The 19,321-nt window shown below is 38.2% G+C and overlaps 1 protein-coding gene across 1 annotated transcript; it reads right to left on the reverse strand.

The window, feature by feature from the left end:
• Positions 1-5,778: 5,778 nt before the first annotated feature.
• On the reverse strand, positions 5,779-16,887 carry LOC109086098 (sodium/potassium-transporting ATPase subunit beta-233-like). Its single transcript, XM_042716861.1, has 6 exons — positions 16,654-16,887; positions 14,687-14,815; positions 8,736-8,891; positions 8,181-8,365; positions 7,360-7,443; positions 5,779-7,248 (listed from the first exon to the last, which is right to left on the reverse strand). Exons 1-6 carry the CDS (start codon positions 16,745-16,747, stop codon positions 6,982-6,984), a joined length of 915 nt encoding a protein of 304 aa, XP_042572795.1. The 5' UTR covers positions 16,748-16,887; the 3' UTR covers positions 5,779-6,981.
• Positions 16,888-19,321: the final 2,434 nt, after the last annotated feature.

The raw sequence follows: 19,321 nt of genomic DNA on the forward strand, positions 1-19,321 counted from the left end.
CACTGGATTATTACAATTAATGGCAAAATGGGTGTTTGGAAATACAGTATAAACTGATATTTCCTATTGACACAATACAGAAAAAGATAGAAATCGCTGACTTAAAAACATTTTTAGCTGGTGGAAATACTACTAATGTTCTAATAATTTTGGCCACCACTATATATAAAAGTCTAAAGTATGCCCTTATTTAGATAACAAAATAAATGTGTGTGTGTGTGTGTGTGTGTGTGTGTGTGTGTGTGTGTGTGTGTGTGTGTGTGTGCGTGTGCGTGTGCGTGTGCGTGTGTGTGTGTGTGTGTGTGTGAAAAGGAACAGAAGGCAGGCAACATAGCATGTTTGAGTCCGGAGGAACTAGAGGGCATTTGAAGGTAACAGTTCCAGTTAAGTTGTAACCCAAGATGGATTATATTCATGATGTAAGCACTAGACCTTACCAGAAAAGACAAGGTTTTAAAAATAGCACAGGTGCATGCTCAGCATGGTTTATACAGCTGCTTGTATAATTCATATCCTATTAATGCTCTTGTTCAGTGCTGACACACGTGAGAGGGAACAACACTCTGCCCCGGCTAATTTTGTTGGGCTGTTAAAGATCAGGCTCAATCATGAGTGCTATTGATTTGTTTTACCAGGGGGAATGTCCTAGATAACACATCAATAGAATTTAAAAAAACAACAACTTTATCGAAGCAGAAGAAGAAGATACAAGAGAATTTGCGTTTATTCTTTTATTCATAGAACAGTGCAGCATGTATTGTTTGCTGAGTCTGTTCTCCCCCACTGCTACTAAACCATCTGCACACGCAGGAAGTGAACATTACTGCTTACTCAAACTTAATATCATATTCCAGCCACAGAAAGATTCAATATGACCACTCCATCGTCTGTTTATCCATTTTCGTTGGAACTGATAATATCTGAATAATATAATATAGACTTAATGCAACAAAGCAGTGTGAGCACAATGTCACTTCATCAGTACTGACTTTAGAGAAAAGCAAATCCCAAAATGATTCTTTCTGCTCAGAATTTTATTGTATTAATCATCAAATTAATTGGAATGTTTTCTAAACAGGAAGATAATGATCTTATGTTTCTGTAATGTGATCAGGTCATCATGACTGTTTAGAATGAGTTAATAATGAAAGAATGACTTTGTATAAACAAGTAAAACATTTCTTTTAGTCACTGCATTATGTGCTATGTGCTTGCAGTCATTTAAAAATCAATTTGCTTGCCCTCAGATAAGCACTTTTGTTGATTTTTCACACATCAAAAAACTATACAGGTCCTTCTCAAAAAATTAGCATATTGTGAAAAAGTTCATTATTTTCCATAATGTAATGATAAAAATTTAACTTTCATTCTATATTTTAGATTCATTGCACACCAACTGAAATATTTCAGGTCTTTTGTTTGTTTTACTACTGATGATTTTGGCATACAGCTCATGAAAACCCAAAATTTCCTATCTCAAAAAATTAGCATATCATGAAAAGGTTCTCTCTAAACGAGCTATTAACCTAATCATCTGAATCAACTAATTAACTCTTAACACCTGCAAAAGATTCCAGAGGCTTTTAAAAACTCCCAGCATGGTTCATTACTCAAAACCGCAATCATGGGTAAGACTGCCGACCTGACTGCTGTCCAGAAGGCCATCATTGACACCCTCAAGCGAGAGGGTAAGACACAGAAAGAAATTTCTGAATGAATAGGCTGTTCCCAGAGTGCTGTATCAAGGCACCTCAGTGGGAAGTCTGAAGGAAAAAGTGTGGCAAAAAACGCTGCACAACGAGAAGAGGTGACCGGACCCTGAGGAAGATTGTGGAGAAGGACCGATTCCAGACCTTGGGGGACCTGCGGAAGCAGTGGACTGAGTCTGGAGTAGAAACATCCCTCGAGCCACCGTGCACAGGCGTGTGCTTTTGAACCAGAAACAGCGGCAGAAGCGCCTGACCTGGGCTACAGAGAAGCAGCACTGGGACTGTTGCTCAGTGGTCCAAAGCACTTTTTTTCGGATGAAAGCAAATTTTGCATGAGACATTCGGAAATCAAGGTGCCAGAGTCTGGAGGAAGACTGGGGAGAAGGAAATGCCAAAATGCCTGAAGTCCCAAAGTGTCAAGTACCCACAGTCAGTGATGGTCTGGGGTGCCATGTCAGCTGCTGGTGTTGGTCCACTGTGTTTTATCAAGGGCAGGGTCAATGCAGCTAGCTATCCAGGAGATTTTGGAGCACTTCATGCTTCCATCTGCTGAAAAGCTTTATGGAGAATGAAGATTTCGTTTTTCAGCACGACCTGAAAAGCACCTGCTCACAGTGCCAAAACCACTGGTAAATGGTTTACTGACCATGGTATGACTGTGCTCAATTGGCCTGCCAACTCTCCTAACCAAAAACCCATAGACAACATAACACATAATCAGAACAAAAAGTTGAGAGACGCAAGACCCAACACTCTGGATGAGCTTAAGGCCGCTATCGAAGCATCCTGGGCCTCCATAACACCTCAGCAGTGCCACAGGCTGATTGCCATCCCATGCCACGCTGCATTGAAGCAGTCATTTCTGCAAAAGGATTCCCGACCAAGTATTGAGTGCATAACTGAACATAATTATTTTTAAGGTTGACTTTTTTTGTATGAAAAACACTTTTCTTTTATTGGTCGGATGAAATATCTAATTTTTGAGATAGGAATTTTGGGGTTTTCATGAGCTGTATGCCAAAATCATCAGTATTAAAACAATAAAAGACCTGAAATATTTCAGTTGGTGTGCAATGAATCTAAAATATATGAAAGTTTAATTTTTATCATTACATTATGGAAAAGAATGAACTTTTTCACAATATGCTAATTTTTTGAGAAGGACCTGTATTACACAGAGATAATTATGTTTTATTTAAATAAAAACATACAGAATTTGTTACTATGTCAGAACATCCCTTCAATGAACAGGCTTGAAACTCAATCAAATAAATATTTGATTTCATAGTTGCCATCTAATTATTACAAAAAAAACAAAAACAAATAAATGAATAAGAGTGAAGAAATGCATAGCATCTATAGGCTATACTTTAGAATTAATAGCATGTGTGTATTATTCCAAAGGTTGAAGGAGTGTGCAAAAATAACAGTTAACAGATGCACCTGGTGCTTATTCAGCCTAATAACCACCATCATAAATCAACAATTGCATCTCGTCCACACAGAGATGGGCATATTGTGGTAATGCAGGCAGGCCTTATAGGTGCCTCCAGATCTGTTTCCCAAATGTCTGATTTTATATATATATATATATAATATAATATATAATATATATATATAATATATATAAATATATAAAAATATATATATATCATTATGTATACTGTGTATATTTATTTTGTATATATAAATATACACACATGCGGTATATATTTAGAAAATATTTCCATGTATTTCCATGTATATATTTATATTAATATAATTTAGATTATATATAAATATTTTAAATGTATAAACAACATATTTTTGTTAAATATATGCATGCATGTGTGTATTTTTGTATATACATAATAAATATACACAGAACACACATATATTATGTAAACAAAAACTTATTTTGGATGTGATTAATCGTTTGACAGCACTAATACACACACAATAATTTTTGTTTGATTAGATTACATTATCTTAAAAACACATACATTATCTTATCATACTCTTTGTGGAGTAAAGTAGTACTGAGGCTGGAGAAGCTTAGAAAAAAGCTTTTTTGCCAACTAAATTCATTGTCAAGCACATAGCATACAATGGGAGGAAATGCAACACTACTGTTATTTCGTCTAGCAGTGATGGTCCAACTAAAATCAGAACACACAGTTCACAAAGAACATAGATCAAATCTGTGAGATAGCTCAAGTAGATTGTTGTGATATTTTGCTAAATGTTTAAAATTCCATCCTTATATTATTTATGCATTTGACAAATTACAGTATATATTTTCTCTGTCAATACAATGCAGCTTTTAGAAAGTGTTTTATTAATGCAAAATACATGACTGAAGCATTATTTCTGGTGTGCTGGATTACCTCTCAAAGAAGTGCTTCAATCATTCACTGTGGCATATCTTTGTGATGATGATTGCAATGTGGTCCTTAAGGGCCATTTAATTAATGAAAATCTCTTAGCATCACTTAAATTCTGTGTAATTACAATTCATATTCCCTTCTACTATCTTCTCTCTCGCACACAAACACATCATACTCTGAAGTATTTTTTCACTGTGAGACTCACATTGACATCACACGTCTGAGGAGATCAGGTGGCTCTGCTTGGCGCACACAGATCCTCTTGGGTGTAAAAGCACATTTTTAATTCATCGAGGCCCACATTAGTTAATCACATCAAAGATCAGCCAGTGATACGATGACAAAGCAGGTAGAATTGCTTCCAGTTCCTAGGTGTTCTATCACCAAAAATTCAAATAAAATAAAAGAAGTTTGAGAATATCTTGCCAGGAGTCTGTTCAGTATCTCATCCCAGCAGGGGCCTGATGAGAGCTGTCTTCAGTCTCAGATGGATTCTCTCTTTTGCTCTTTTCTGTCTGCACTTTAACTTTTAATGTGATCAGCTGGAGGGTCTGCCAAATACATATCATGATTAAAATGTTTATCTACAGTGTGGATAAATAGACTTGCAATCCTCCTGTGCAAATCTTAATATGGAAAGACATTTTTGTAATCATTTCAAAATTAACAATACCGTGTTTGTTTATTGTATATCCTGTGTTATATGTGTATATATATGTATATATATATATATATATATATATATATATATATATATATATATATATATATATATATATATATATAAAGAAGAGTCCTATGCTCACCATTTATTAGATAAAAGATACAGTAAAAACAGAAGTATTATGATTTTGTTTAATATATGTTTTTAAATGTAATTTACTCCTGTGATGGCAAAACTAAATTTGATCCTTTAAAAATCATTGCAATGTACTGATTTGGTTCTCAGGAAACATTTCTTATTATCAATATACTTAATATACAATATACTTCATTTATTTTTATTTTTTTTGTGGAAACTGATGCATTTTTTTCAGAAACTGATGCATTTTCAGATTCTTTGATGAACAGAAAGCTTAAAAGAATTATTTTAAAAAGATAACTTTTGTAACATTTATAATGTCTTTACTTCAGTTTGATCCATTTATCCTTGCCGTCATTGCTGATTAAAAGTATGAATTTCTTTCAAACGAAAAACTAATAAATAAATAAATTATAGCAGTAATAGTAGTAGTAGTAATAATAATAATAATATATACAAATATATTTATATACTAATATATACTAGCAGCAGATACATGCCTATAATATATAATAATATATACTACTACTAATAATAATAATAATAATCTTACTGACCATACACTTTCCAATGGTAATGTGCATGTAGAATGTTTAATTAACTAATAATGTGTTGATTAAACAGAGTAAAAGAGATTGTAAAAGATCATATACTGTTTATTTAAAGATTTTTAATGATTCATGTGCAAAACTCCCTCTGTGATGCTAGTTTGCTGGTTCAGTTAGATATTTTAGCATTCTGCTATGCAATTACCAAAAGTGTTTTGAGTGTTAGTTTACATTATTATGAGCAATAGTAATAGTAATGCTTGCCTTAACAAAGAGCTGCTCATTTATTTATGTCTTGTAAGGAGAATGTGAAATCTCAAAAAAATACTTGAATGGAATAAAAACAGCACAACTTTAGAGTCTCAGTTTTATTTTGGTTAGTCTTTTCCAGTTCAGTTTCAATATGAGAGCTTGTGGGACTCGTGAAATTTGACATTTCTGATGTTTGACACTGATTGAGCACACCTACAAAACATCCCGATGGACAGGGTATTGCATTACTTCTGATCAAATCTAGAATAATCTTAATGGCTTTGGCATTATTAACATTCTTGACGAGTTTCCGTAGAACATGAGCATGTGGAAGAACAGAATATTTCAGGTCACCACTTACTAAACATCGGAATTTCGAACATTCGACCATGCCATGTGATGTCTTCAAAAAGAAGAAGAACGACAAGGCAAGGAAGAAAACAAAGTTGTAAAAAAAATGTCAAAGCTACAGCAGTGTGATGTCAAAGCTACAGCACATGTGAATGACACCATAAAACCAAAAGCAACATCTACATTCAGTGAAAACAAATCATTAAAAGAGAAGCACAATCCTCCCCCTACATTGTAGTGATTTTAGGGAAAAAAAGGTTAATTACCCACCTAATACACCTAAAAGATGCAAAGATAGAACATCAATACCCTCGAAAGGCAATGTTAAGAGGCTAGTGTATTTCCATTAAGTAACTATACATATATGTAGGCACGTTTGACAAATGAAGCTGAAACATACACATGGCATACAACCTACATATGCAACTACTGTGCACTTTCTAAATATAGGGAAATCACACAAGACATCAATACAATACAAGAGGGACAAAACAGTGCTGGCTACATCGGTAGAGGAAATGTTATTTACAGTAAAACAACATGCCCCTTTAATCGTGGACACTTCTCATTCGGTAGTAGAATAAATATTTTATGCTATGGCTAATCCTCCAGGCGTTTACATTCTAACCCTAGACTGAAAGCAGAAAGCTTGAAGTAAAGAGTACAGACAATGTTAGGTCCCACATGTGTAAGATGGTATGTTGCTTTAGACTAGTGTTTTTAAATAGTCTTTTATTTCTTTTTTTCTTTTCTTTTTTTTTTAATCAATCTCTCCTAAACTAAAATGGCCTCTTTCTGACATGAGACACTTGTACATTCAAAAACATCCCCTCGGTTAAACACTGTGGAAGACCGGTGAGAAACTTCTCTTTTGTGCCTTTGTATCTCAGGTCAGAAGAGGGGCCTTAGTTTGCCTTTAAACTGGGAGAGAGTGGAGGTACTCTGTTCAGAGGTCATGATGATTTGGTCATGACACCGATTTTAACATCGAATCGTCCCTGGTAGCGATCCTTGTCGCTGTAATAAATGTTTTGCCCGAACACTTTGCACTCCACACGGATCTCTGTGTTCAGGGTAATGTTGACGAACTGGACAGCCACCAGGGGCTGCAGGTAGTGAAAGTGCAGGCGCTTCCCATAGTAGGGATAATACTGAAGGGGAAAGCCTTCGCTGATACCGTAGTACTTCACTTCGCCGAGCTTACCTGCATCCTCTTCTTTCTGCAGGTGTTTCAGAGAAGACCAGAGAATACGTGCTGCCAGTTAGCAACATTTTTACTATTTTACTAAGCAATTAACAGTATTCAGTGAAGCAGCGAAATGATCGCTCACCTTGTTTGTGCAGTGAAGAGGAATCACGTTGGGCTGGACTTTGTGCCATGCCTCCTCTGGAATGCTTTCATTTGACGTTGGTGGCTAAAAGAAAAAATACAAAATTATTTAATAAAAACAAATAAGACTTACATGCAACATGATACAGGTAAAAATGTAAGAAAAATATTAAAATAATAAATAAACAACAACTAATGCTACTACTACTATTATCATCATCATCATCATCATTATTGTTAAATAAAATTATCAATAAATCAATAATAATAAAATTATTTGTAATATTTTGCAGCTAGTGGACAATAAACAAATACAATAATAATAATTTGTTTTAAATAATTTTTGCTGTTGTTGCATGAAATGTTATTATTAGTAATTTATTATTATTATTGTAATAATAATTATTATTATCATTAAATAGAATAATCAATAATAATAAAATAATTTGTAATAATAATTTGTATCATTCTTGTTGTTATTGCAGAATATTTCATTATTATTATTAATATTAAATACAAATATCAATAATGAATAATAAAATATTTTATAAGAAAAAAATACAATTGAAGGAATGAATGAATGAACTACAAAAATAAAACAGGTCTGTTGATATGGAAAAGCTTAATAGTATGTGTATACAGTATGTACTTATATCAGCATTTACATAATACTGTAAACATAATAAATTATTGTGAATTTCTGCAGAAAAAAAAATTAACCTTTAGTCAATGAATTCATTGTCTGAGGCAAAATGTGTTCTAAAACAAAATGTAAAGATCCTGCAAACAGTTTGTGAATATTGTTGTATGTATTTAACAAACCTTAGGTCTGAAGTTCACAATCCTGTTGAGCTTGATAATCAAGCAGGGTTTCCCATCTGAGAATCCAAAATTACGATCTTCAATGCCAGAACAGGGTCCTAGCAAAGACCTTGAAAACTGGCATGCCTTTCTGACACCCATGTCACTCTCTAGATCACCTCTGTTCTTGTATTCTCCGGGTTGATCTGTCAAAAAAAAAAAAAAAAAAAAACTGCAAAAAAAAATAAAAATATTCATATTGTGTGTGTGACATATTTGTATGTTTGTGTGTGTGTGTGTGTGTGTGTGTGTGTGTGTGTAATTCTACATATTTAAAGATAGATTGAAATTTTCTCGAAATGGATGTGAAAAAGAGATAACAAAATATAAATAACATATGTATATATATATATATATATATATATATATATATATATATACACACACACACACAAGTATACAAACAGTGTGTGGAATAATTCATAAAATGTTCTAGTATTTTGCTTGTATTTCGAGTATTACATTTTGTAGGCTAATAAAAAACCACGATCAGAAAACAAATGTGTAATCTGATACCTCCACAAGCCTCAAACTTCATCTGGTCCCCCTGATTTTCTATGTCATAGGAGACTAGGAAATCTTTCATGGCTTTGGTGTATGTCCTGTAGGTATCATCATCTTCTGGATTGATGATCAGCTCAGCCTTGTCTGAACGTGGATAGTGAGTGAGTCCTGTGCACATATATAAAAAAAATAAAATAAAAACACACAAATACAAGGATATTAAAATATATTTACATTCATTTCTTTGCATTTTTGGAAAGACATATTAGTCGCACAGTAAATCTTTGGACACTCATTTGACTCATATGTATTAATTCTTTAAATATCTGTCTGTCCCTAATTGTTATTTGGAATATCAGCAATCACTGTTCAATTCCCTGGAATTCTGTCAAGTATTGATAACATTTTCATAATTTCACATCTAATATTGCTTAACCTCAGCTGTTTAACCTCTCCAAAACATTGAATGATTCTTACAAGAATTTGTTTGGCAAACACCTTTACATTATTTGTTGAAGTCTAAAACCAATTTCATGCTTGACTCTACATTTAAGCTTTTAATGATCATATTTAGAGATAAAAATGTACAAATACATATTTTTTACTTTTTTTTAAGGAATAAGTAAAATAGTGCAACCATTATTTCATTTTAGAATTGCATGAATCTTCGCAAAATAACTGGTTCCTTTTCAGTCATTTCAGGGATCATGGTTTGAGAGACCAATCTACTTTGAGTGTAAACTAAATGAGCCAATGCATATTGGCATGTGATGATTGCATCCAGCTGCCACTGATCACAGCGTGAGTATAATTAGGCAGTGGGTGCAACGCATACTCAGCTTTTCGCTTCGGAGCCGAGTGGTTCTATTGTTCTGCTCTGCCTTTTCGTCTGAGAGGAATTCTGATGAGTCAACGAGTGCTCTGGGGAAGAGGTTCCTTCAATGCCTGGTGTTGGTGTGACGGCGCTGCAGCGGTGGTTCCCCTGTGTGGTTCAGCGCTTATGAAAGAGCTAATTTCCCTAAAAGAGCAAGACGGGTGTGACGTTGCGTCTATTTAAGGATGTGATTCCACCCGTGTGTTTCTGGATGCGATCATTACCTGGCACGGGATGAGAGTCACGATCGCTGCATCTCGTGTTTGGGCCTTGAACACGCTGAGGCAGCCTTCGTGGATGAGTCATGCCATCATTGTGGCGGTATGACCATTGTGACATTGCGACGAAGACTCCCAACACATCAAATCAGGTGGAGTCCCCTTACCTATGCCCCTATGTTCCGCAGAACATAGGGGGATAGCTGCAGAACATAGAGGCAGAACATAGGGGCAGCTGTGGCCTAATGGTTAGAGAATTGGACTTGTAACCAGAAGGTCGCAGGTTCGAGTCTCGGTGCTGGCAGGAGTTGTAGGTGGGAGGGAGTGAATGAACAGCGCTCTCTTCCACCCTCAATACCCATGGCTGAAGTGCCCTTGAGCAAGGCACTGAACCCCCAGTTGCTCCCTGGATATAGCTGCCCACTGCTCTGGGTGTGTGTTCACGGTGTGTTCACTTCTCACTGCTGTGTGTGTGCACTTGGATGGGTTAAATGCAGAGCACCAATTTCGAGTATGGGTTACCATACTTGACAAATGTCACGACTTTCACTTGTCATGACTTTCAGAAGAGGGCTACTTCGGTGAATAGTCAGGGTAGCCTAGGGTTATAGTGGGGTAAACCTGCCGAGGGAATCTCCATGGGCCCCCCACTCCTCTAGCATGCCGCAAGCTGTGGGGCTGCTGGGTGAACGTGTTGGTTCCTCGTACGGGGGTCCGACCATTTCTCTCGGTGCTCCTCCGAATTACCAGATGTCGATTGCGGCATCGGAGGGTGAGCTGGAGTCTGGGGATGAGGACTCCAGCTTGTATCTAATTGTATCCAAGGAGTGCTTTCATCTGGAAGGGTAACCCTCGTCTCCCATCCAGGACCTACAAATATTCGTCCATGCTTATGGCCCAGGCTTATGGTGCCGCTGGACAGGCTACCTCCGCCCTGCACGCCATGACACTCCTGCAAGTATACCAGGCCAAGGCATTAAAGGAGTTGCACAAGGGTAGTTCTGACCCAGGGCTGATGCAGGAGCTGCGCACAGCGACAGACTTCACCTTGAGAGTGACGAAAGTCACAGTGCGCTCCCTGGGTCAGACGACAGACACGTTGGTGGTCCAGGAACGCCATCTCTGGCTGAGCTTTGCCCAACAGTTCTTGGCTGCCCAGAAGCAGATGGAGGCTATCAAGCACATACTGGCCCGGCGGCCCTCTGCTGCTTTCACCCCACCGCTGGCTGCAGCTGCTCTGCCTGCTTGTCGCCAAGGGTGCTCCCCTGAGGCTTCCTCCGCCCCTGCTCAGCCTCAGCAGCAGCATCCACCGAAGCCACAATGCAGACCCCCCCAAAAACGAGCAGCAATACCAAAACAGGCCCCCGCCAAACCAGGTGGCAAGCGGAAGTGCAAGAGGCTCTGAGACGGGCAACCCAGAGATGGAAGGGACTGCTCTTCGGGAGATGGGGACCACACCACTCCCTCCCCCGGAGGAGGGCTGGGTAGAGAATCTTTTGTTTCCTTTTCTTTTTGTTGTACCCAAACCATCAAAAAAAGAGAAGTTTCTACAATGATGTTGAGTCAAGCTATGCCTGGCCAGCCTCATCCCCCTCTACTATTGCCAGCGGGCAGCAAGCCCAGTTAAAGGAGCCTTCTCCTGCACCCCCTGCCCACCTGTGAAACCAGGTATGTGTTGCACTGCACACCCAGACCCCACTTCGGGACGCTATGCCTTCCGAGTCGGGTCCCTGTCCTCCACCAGGCTGCCCCACTATGGATACATCTGTGGTGCCTCTGGTCCCACTTGCACAGTTTCTGGGAGCCTGGCTAGCACTTCCCAGTCCGTCTTGCTGGCTCATTCGGACTGTCAGACTCGGCTATGCGATTCAGTTCGCCCGGCGTCCCTCCAAGTTCAGGGGCATCCAGTTCACCTCCATTCTGACCAGTGACGCTCCTGTCTTATGGGCAGAAATCGCAGTCCTGCTGATAGACCCAGTCCCTCCAGCCTATATGATGTTGGGATCGTACAGTCCTTACTTCATTGTACCCAAGAAAGGCAGTGGGTTACGACCCACCTTGGACCTGCAAGTTTTGAACCGGGCCCTTCACAAGCTACCATTCAAAATGTTGCACTGTGCAAAGTCAGGGCAGGCGAGGAGCAGGTAAGGCTGGTTGCACCTTACTGGCCCAACCAGACCTGGTTCCCGGAACTGTTGCTCCTTGCGACAGCCCCTCCCTGGCGCATTCCTCTGAGGAAGGATCTACTTTCTCAGAGACAGGGCACCCTCTGGCACCCGTGTCCAGATCTGTGGAACCTCCCCGTGTGGTACCTAGACAGGATGTGGAGTTCCTAGGTGATCTACCCCAGGCGGTGGTAGACACCATCACTTCAGCAAGAGCACCCTCTACGAAGCGTGCCTATACCCTGAAGTGAAACCTGTTCATTGAATGGTGCTCTTCTCACCGGGAAGACCGCTGGAGATGCCCGATCAGAGCTGTGCTTTCCTTCCTCCAGGAGGGGTTAGAGCGGAGGCTGTCTCTTTCCACCCTTAAAGTATATTAGTATATATTATAAGTATATCACGATCCTGTAGACGTGAGTCTTTGGGAAAAAACAACCTGATCATCAGGTTCCTGAGGGGTGTGCCTTTACGTGGACCATACGCAGAGCCTTAGGACCTCAGAGCAGCTCTTCATCTGTTACAGAGGCCAGCAGAAGGGAAAGGCTGTCTTCAAGCAGAGGTTGGGCAACTGGATAGTGGATGCTAACGTCTTGATGTATCAAACTCAAGGCGTGCCGTGCCCGCTTTGGTTGAGAGCACACTCGACAAGGATATCCTCAGTATCCTCTCGTGTACTCGCCTCAAGTAGCCAGTGAACCAGAGAGACTGCAATGTATCTTGCTTGCTGTGCCATTCCCCTCTACGGACCGGATACATGTGCTTATTCTGCTCTTCAGTTCAGTTCCCCCACAAGGCTAACCCTGTGGAATTCCTTTGTCACCCTCGGCAACCAGACGTGGCAGAGTGTCCGGCGCCAGGCCTAACACCTGTATAGTTGCCTGTTAGTTAACCCCTGTGCTAGGCTAGGTACCATAATTTGTGATCCCCAAGGTGATCCCATGTGTGTATTCTTCTACGGTACGGTTACCCTCTTGGTGAGCCCATGTCTTACCCTTGGCAGACTCCACTCTGCTGTCCCTACCAGTGTTGCCTACCTTCTTAACTGGGCCGGAGCCACCTCAGAGACATTCCATATGTTTTACTGCCCTTTAGGCCCAGTCCATATGTGTACTCTCCACATGATACGTCCCTGCGGGCAGGATGTGGATTCTGCAGCATCCCTGAAAAGGGTACGCTTTCCCAGTGTTATCCAATAAGTCTTACTGTATGGGTCTAGTGAAACAACAGTAATAGACTTTCTCCACGTAAGCCCTGTCCTATCTTCTGCTCGTGGGGGGACCAGGTGGCTTACTAGGGGCTCTGGGAGGGGTCTCCATTCCCTCCTTCAGGGAATGAGGATTACATACGTAACTAAGACGTTTTATCAGTATGAAATTATGCACAAAATATTAGCAGTTAAAAGCTGGTGAGATTCAAATGTACAATGCCTATCTGAAGAATCTGTTTGATAACTGAAAGCATCCTGAAAACAGTTTTCAGTACACAAAGCTTGAACGCTCCTGGTCTAGCAATGACTCAAAGATGTGAATAAATCATATTGGAACATGCTGTGATTGTTAGAGCAAAAAAGAGAATAAATGCTGAAATCTTTGCAATACATGTTTTGGATCATTCATGATCAGTTTCCCTAAATAAGCCTTGCCAAGAAAAGAGGCATCAGTTTCTCTTCAAAGTGTGTTTTGTATGTGTCTGAAAGGTGTCTGTCGCAGTCAGTCTGTTTCCCCTTAACCTCACATGCCTTCTGTTCTACCAAGAAAATGTGAAATATATCAGCTGTGAGGTAAAATGGTCAGATTATCAATTCTCAAGAGCCCAACGCTCTCTTAGCCCTTGATCTGGTCTCTGAACACACTAAATGTTTGTCAGATTGATCCAATCCTTCAAGCCTCGCTTTAAACTGAAAGAGGAACAGCAACTCTAAAAGGAGTCCAAGCCCTCATCAAGGAACCAGATTGGTTACTGAAATCTATGACCATACGTAGGTTAATGTCCTAACCTTTCAAACACCATGAAAACAAAATTATTTTTTGTGGCTTTTAAAAAATTCTCTACCAGGAAAATGAATCAAAATATTGACTTAAGTGTGCATATACATATTTTAAAAACAAAATTATTTATGTCTTTTAAAAAATTCTCTACCAGGAAAATGAATTAAAAGATTGACTGACTCATGTTTGCACATATACATATTTTTGTTTAATAAAATGTTCTCTTGCATGAAAACGTCTATTCCACCTAATACCACTGCCATCAACTTGCAATAGCAAGTAGCATGTTATAGATTTAACACTTTGACAATAATAATAATAAATAAAAAAAAGATATAGAAACCATTTTCACTCTGAATTTGCTAGTAAATTTCACAATTACTTGCAAAGAAACAGCAAGTAATGCACTGAATCAAACATGACATTTTGCAGTAGAAAGAATAAAATAGCATTTACTTTACAATGTCAAAAATATATTTTTTTTTATAGTGTAGGAAAGAAATAAAAAAAAATTCAAATTATTTCATGAAGTCTTCCAAAAAGTATAATGAATAGGGGAAAGTTTTTTATAACAAAAGTGAGTAAAATGACTTGCCCTGCAGTTCTATCATAAACCCCTAGGACTTCACAAATCCCTTGATTTTACTTCAGTTTACACTAACAATAAATTATATGAAAGATATAAAAGACAGGACAGCCACCGCAATAGAGCTGTTACCTGGAGGAGCTACTCTGTCCTGCCAGGTGGGTTTGTAATCGCTCAGAGTGAGGAGGAGAATCTGGATGGTGCCGATAAAGATCCCAGCCAGGAAGCCATAAAAGACGAGATAGAAGAGGAAGATTTTTGCTGTGGAGAGAGAAAGAGAGAAACAGGACATATTTTAGAATAATATTTTGAGTAACAACTCCGATGCTGTAACTGCATTTCATGCTGATAGTTTTGTGTGTGTGTAAAGACATTCATTTTGTTTTTGATCATTTCATATTTGAACTGATGGCTGAAAATTTTATGCAATAAAGCAAGTGTGTTCTTTCCTTGGAGAAAAGACAACTCAAATAAACACAAAATGTTTACTGGAACTACAGTCATTATTAACTAGAACTTATTTATACAACATATTTATAGAATTGATACATAAAAGAAAAAGTATTATTAAAAACTAACTACAACAAACAAACCCAACAAAGGAAGCCCATTGATGCTACATCAAACAGGCGAATCTGCTGACACCATACCAGCAATACAAATGTCCTCACAGTCTGTCCCCAGAAAATATAGAGGTGTCAGCATGACAGGACATGATGAATAATCTCAATGTCTCAAACATAAACAATGTGTAGGGGCATCACAGTGCAGTGAAACCAGTAAGGTCTTATCTCATGTTCTTTCCCAACCAGTCAAACCAGTCTGTCCATTTTATCCCATAATAATTCACAGATTACCTGTTCAGATGATGCACATTAGAATTAGTTCCAATGAAATCATTACAGTGCTAAACTATATTTCAGTTACCCATGCGCAGTTAGGCAAGGGCACAAGGTCTGTGGTTTCCAATGGTGCATAAAGCAATGTCAGAGGGTCACTGGGACTAAAGCCCAGCGAATGTCAACATATTAGATAATGTAATGGCCATCAGAAATCTCTGGAGATGTACTGACTTCTAGGTTTATATGTCTCCTTGCTCATGTAGAAGCTAATTATGCATTGCTTTGCAAATGCACGACTCATTTTGGACACCCATACATCAGGAACTTTACACTTAATAGCTCCTGTATGGATTTTATGTCCACACTCAACTAGCTAGACACATTTTGATATGAAATTATATGAACTGGAAAGCAGATTCAGTTCTTAAGCAAGACAACAGAGTTAACTTTATACTTAAAGGAAGGCTACTTCTGTAAAATTGAAGGCATCAATTAAAAACTGTTGCTGCCTCAAAAACATGATGTCAATATTCAGTGCAACCTTAGATGAATCAGTCAGATCCAAAAGACTAGGCCTTTCACCTTGAGTCACCTTGAACAATGATGCATTTTTAACCCTTACCACGTGTAGCACGTTAATAATGACAAGTATGCTAATTAAATGACATGCTGATTGATTTCAAGGCAAGCACAGACAAGAAACAAGCAGCTTTTTAACAAACACAAGCCTTTGTTTATTTATTTAATTCTGCGTAGGAAAATCATTTTATTAAATTCAATTTTAGCAACGAGCAGCAAAAATCGGTCTGATCAGTAATCTGAAGCTGTCCTTGTAGACCTTTTGCTCCTCTATTAGCATCGATTTCACGCACAGCGTTCGTTGTACATTAATTTATATTTACATTTAGGAAGAAAATCGAAAACACATATAGCCCGCCTAAAGAATGAGCGGTCCTAACGAAACAGGTGGGATACAGAGAACAGCAACAAATAAGCCTACTTGTTTAAAAATGCTTTGAACATCCAAAATACAGCCGTTTACGCTGCAAATCGTGCTTTGTGCATATATATGGTTGTATCAAAGTCCGTGAGACATTTGCTGCAAAGTCAAATCACACAGGTTGCATCGTGACCAGACTGGCAGTCAGTCTATCTGTACCTGCTGCTTTAGAAACAGCGATGACAGGCATCACAGCGCTGTCCGGCGTGCTGAAATCGAGCGATACTGTCGATATGACATCTATAGGTTATACTTACACCAACTACTACCGGTGCGTCCCAGAAATTCCTTCTTCTCCGAATTCCATAAAAACTTCTTCCACCCTCCATCATCTTTATTTTGAGCGGGCATGGTGTACTGTAAGGTTTTGTTTATCCCCTTGGGCAACGAATTCCCCTCGTGTCTCCTTTCTTGCCTTCTTTGGAACACTACACCCCTTCCCGGAGCACTAAGCCCACCGTGACATGGAGCCGTACCCGGCTCTCTCCAAGGTGCCCCGCGTAATATATCCAGCGGAGCACCTGGGTCCCGCCCACCTAAACCCAGGGCAAATCAGAGACAGAACCTCCAATTACGTAACACGGTCGTGCAGCTTACGAAATTGGTCTGGGAATCACTTTACAATAGGGTTGCAAAGACGTAGAAGCCGCTGTAAGAACGGGACAGGTAAAACGCATGACGCAAGAGCCGCGTTTAGAAGTGGGGATATGGATCTAGGATGCCCGCCGGCGGAAAAAAGTCGCTGTTTTTTTAGGATTTTCAGTTATATTTAGACAATGCATGAAGATGGATGAACATATGCCTCTTTACACTAGAAAATGTTTTCATCATGTCATAACAGTGTGTTTCCTTCTGTCTATTAAACTTGTCATAATACCAGTTTATGTCATTTCTACTTGCGTTTTAAGTTTCAACATGATTTCATTCTATGCTAATTCATTTCAAAATGGTACAGAAAGTGCCATTATAACCTATTACTCCAGGCATTTACTTAAACACGTATTTGATTCTACTTTTAAAAAAGGCAGCAATTAAACGATTTTCATTTGGTTTGAAATTTTATAACACTAAAGTATCTGGAATGAACAATAAAAAAATAATAAGAATGCAGACAAATGTAAACTACGTGGATCAAAAGTCTGAGGAAAAACTTTGTAAGAAAGGTCAGATGATCTTTCTCAAATCATGCTGGAAAACAAAATCATAAAAATTTACACAAGCTTGTTCATGCATCGAGAGTGCTGCTAATATTCAAGAGTCAGACATATAAAACACTAAGGAATTCTAAAGATTTACATTTATTCATTTAGCAGATGCTTTTATCCAAAGTGACTTACAATTGCGGAATACATCAAGCGATTCATCTTAAAGAGGCAAATAGACACTGGAAATCACACTGATTTTTAGTTTTTAACTATAACTATAACTCTGCTGTATGTTTACAGCAATGCAACAATACCATAAAAATACATGTGCATACAGAAGTGTAGAATAATATTGAAATCTAAAAGAATATGAAGAATATGAAATGATAATTTGAAAAGATAAGAAAATTGGAAGAAAGGCCTTGGGAGTTTCTTAAAGTGGAGTGATATTGATTGCTACACCCGTACAAGTGCATATAGGTGCATGCATGGACACACACCCACCTACCCACACATGCACCCTTGACCAAGCACTGAACCACCTTGGAACAGTGTTTACATGCATACAGAGCGTAGACTGAATCACAAAAACAGTGCACAAAAGAGGCAAAGCCGTCAATGTCAAAAATATCAGAAGTGGAATTTTCAAGATCACATTTGTCAAACTCAAGGTGAGTTCATAAAGAGACACTAAACACTAAATTATTTTCTGACAGTCCACATTATGAGAATTTATGACTGATATTCCTAACCACACACAAATACAGATTTTATTCTCTCTAATGTGAAACACATAGAGTCATTTTAACTGCACTATACACAGAAAAGGAAGTCTGAATTAATATTATAATGATTAATATAAGGTTTGCTTTTCATGTTTAGGCAAATGAGCATAAACAGTAGGCATATATAGGCCTACATTTTTACCTCACATACTTTCTCTGTCCTTCATCTAGTAGGCTATGGATTGTCAATGTAGGCCTGACATTGATCTACTTTACTCGTATCCTGAAATAATCTGAAGAAAAATAAAAACACTAAAAAATTTATATAAAAAAAAAAAAACAAAAAAAATTTCCTTTCTGACGTACCAACAAACAAATATATATACATAAGAAAATAAGACATTGTCACACCAAACACTGACTTCCTCTGCTGATGCTCCAGGTTATATAGCTATTTTAGATTACACAGCAAAGATGTTGAAGGAATGTGAAGTTTAATATGGATGCTACACATTTATTAGTAGCCTAAGCACTGTAATGTTTGAATGAATGATGAAGACACAAGCTAATTCAGATGTTGTAATAAAAATTATGCACATGGATTCTGTTGGTAATTTTCAGGAACACTTTTTTTCCTTTGGTTAAAATATATTATTAAAGGAACAGATCACCAAAAAATGAACATTTGCTGAAAACTCACTCTGAGGCATGTAGATGAGTTTGTTTCTTCATCATAACAGATTTGAAGAAATGTACTGTACATCACTTGCTCACCAATGAATCCTCTGAATGGGTGCCGTCAGTATAAGATTTCAAACAGCTGATATATAAATCACAATGATCCATAAGTAATCCATACAAACTATTAATCCACACAACTATTAATGTCTTGTAAAGTGAAAAGCAGCATGAAACAAATCCATTATAAAGGCATTTTAAATTTAAACAATTGCTTCCAAAATAATAATAATAAATAATCCATTGTTCTTTCAATGGAAAAGATGCTTCCTCCATACCCTGATGTCCTCTCATATCAAAATCCATAGACATTTGTT

Source organism: Cyprinus carpio, chromosome B1, assembly GCF_018340385.1.
Source record: "Cyprinus carpio isolate SPL01 chromosome B1, ASM1834038v1, whole genome shotgun sequence".
Taxonomy (NCBI): Eukaryota; Metazoa; Chordata; class Actinopteri; order Cypriniformes; family Cyprinidae; genus Cyprinus; species Cyprinus carpio.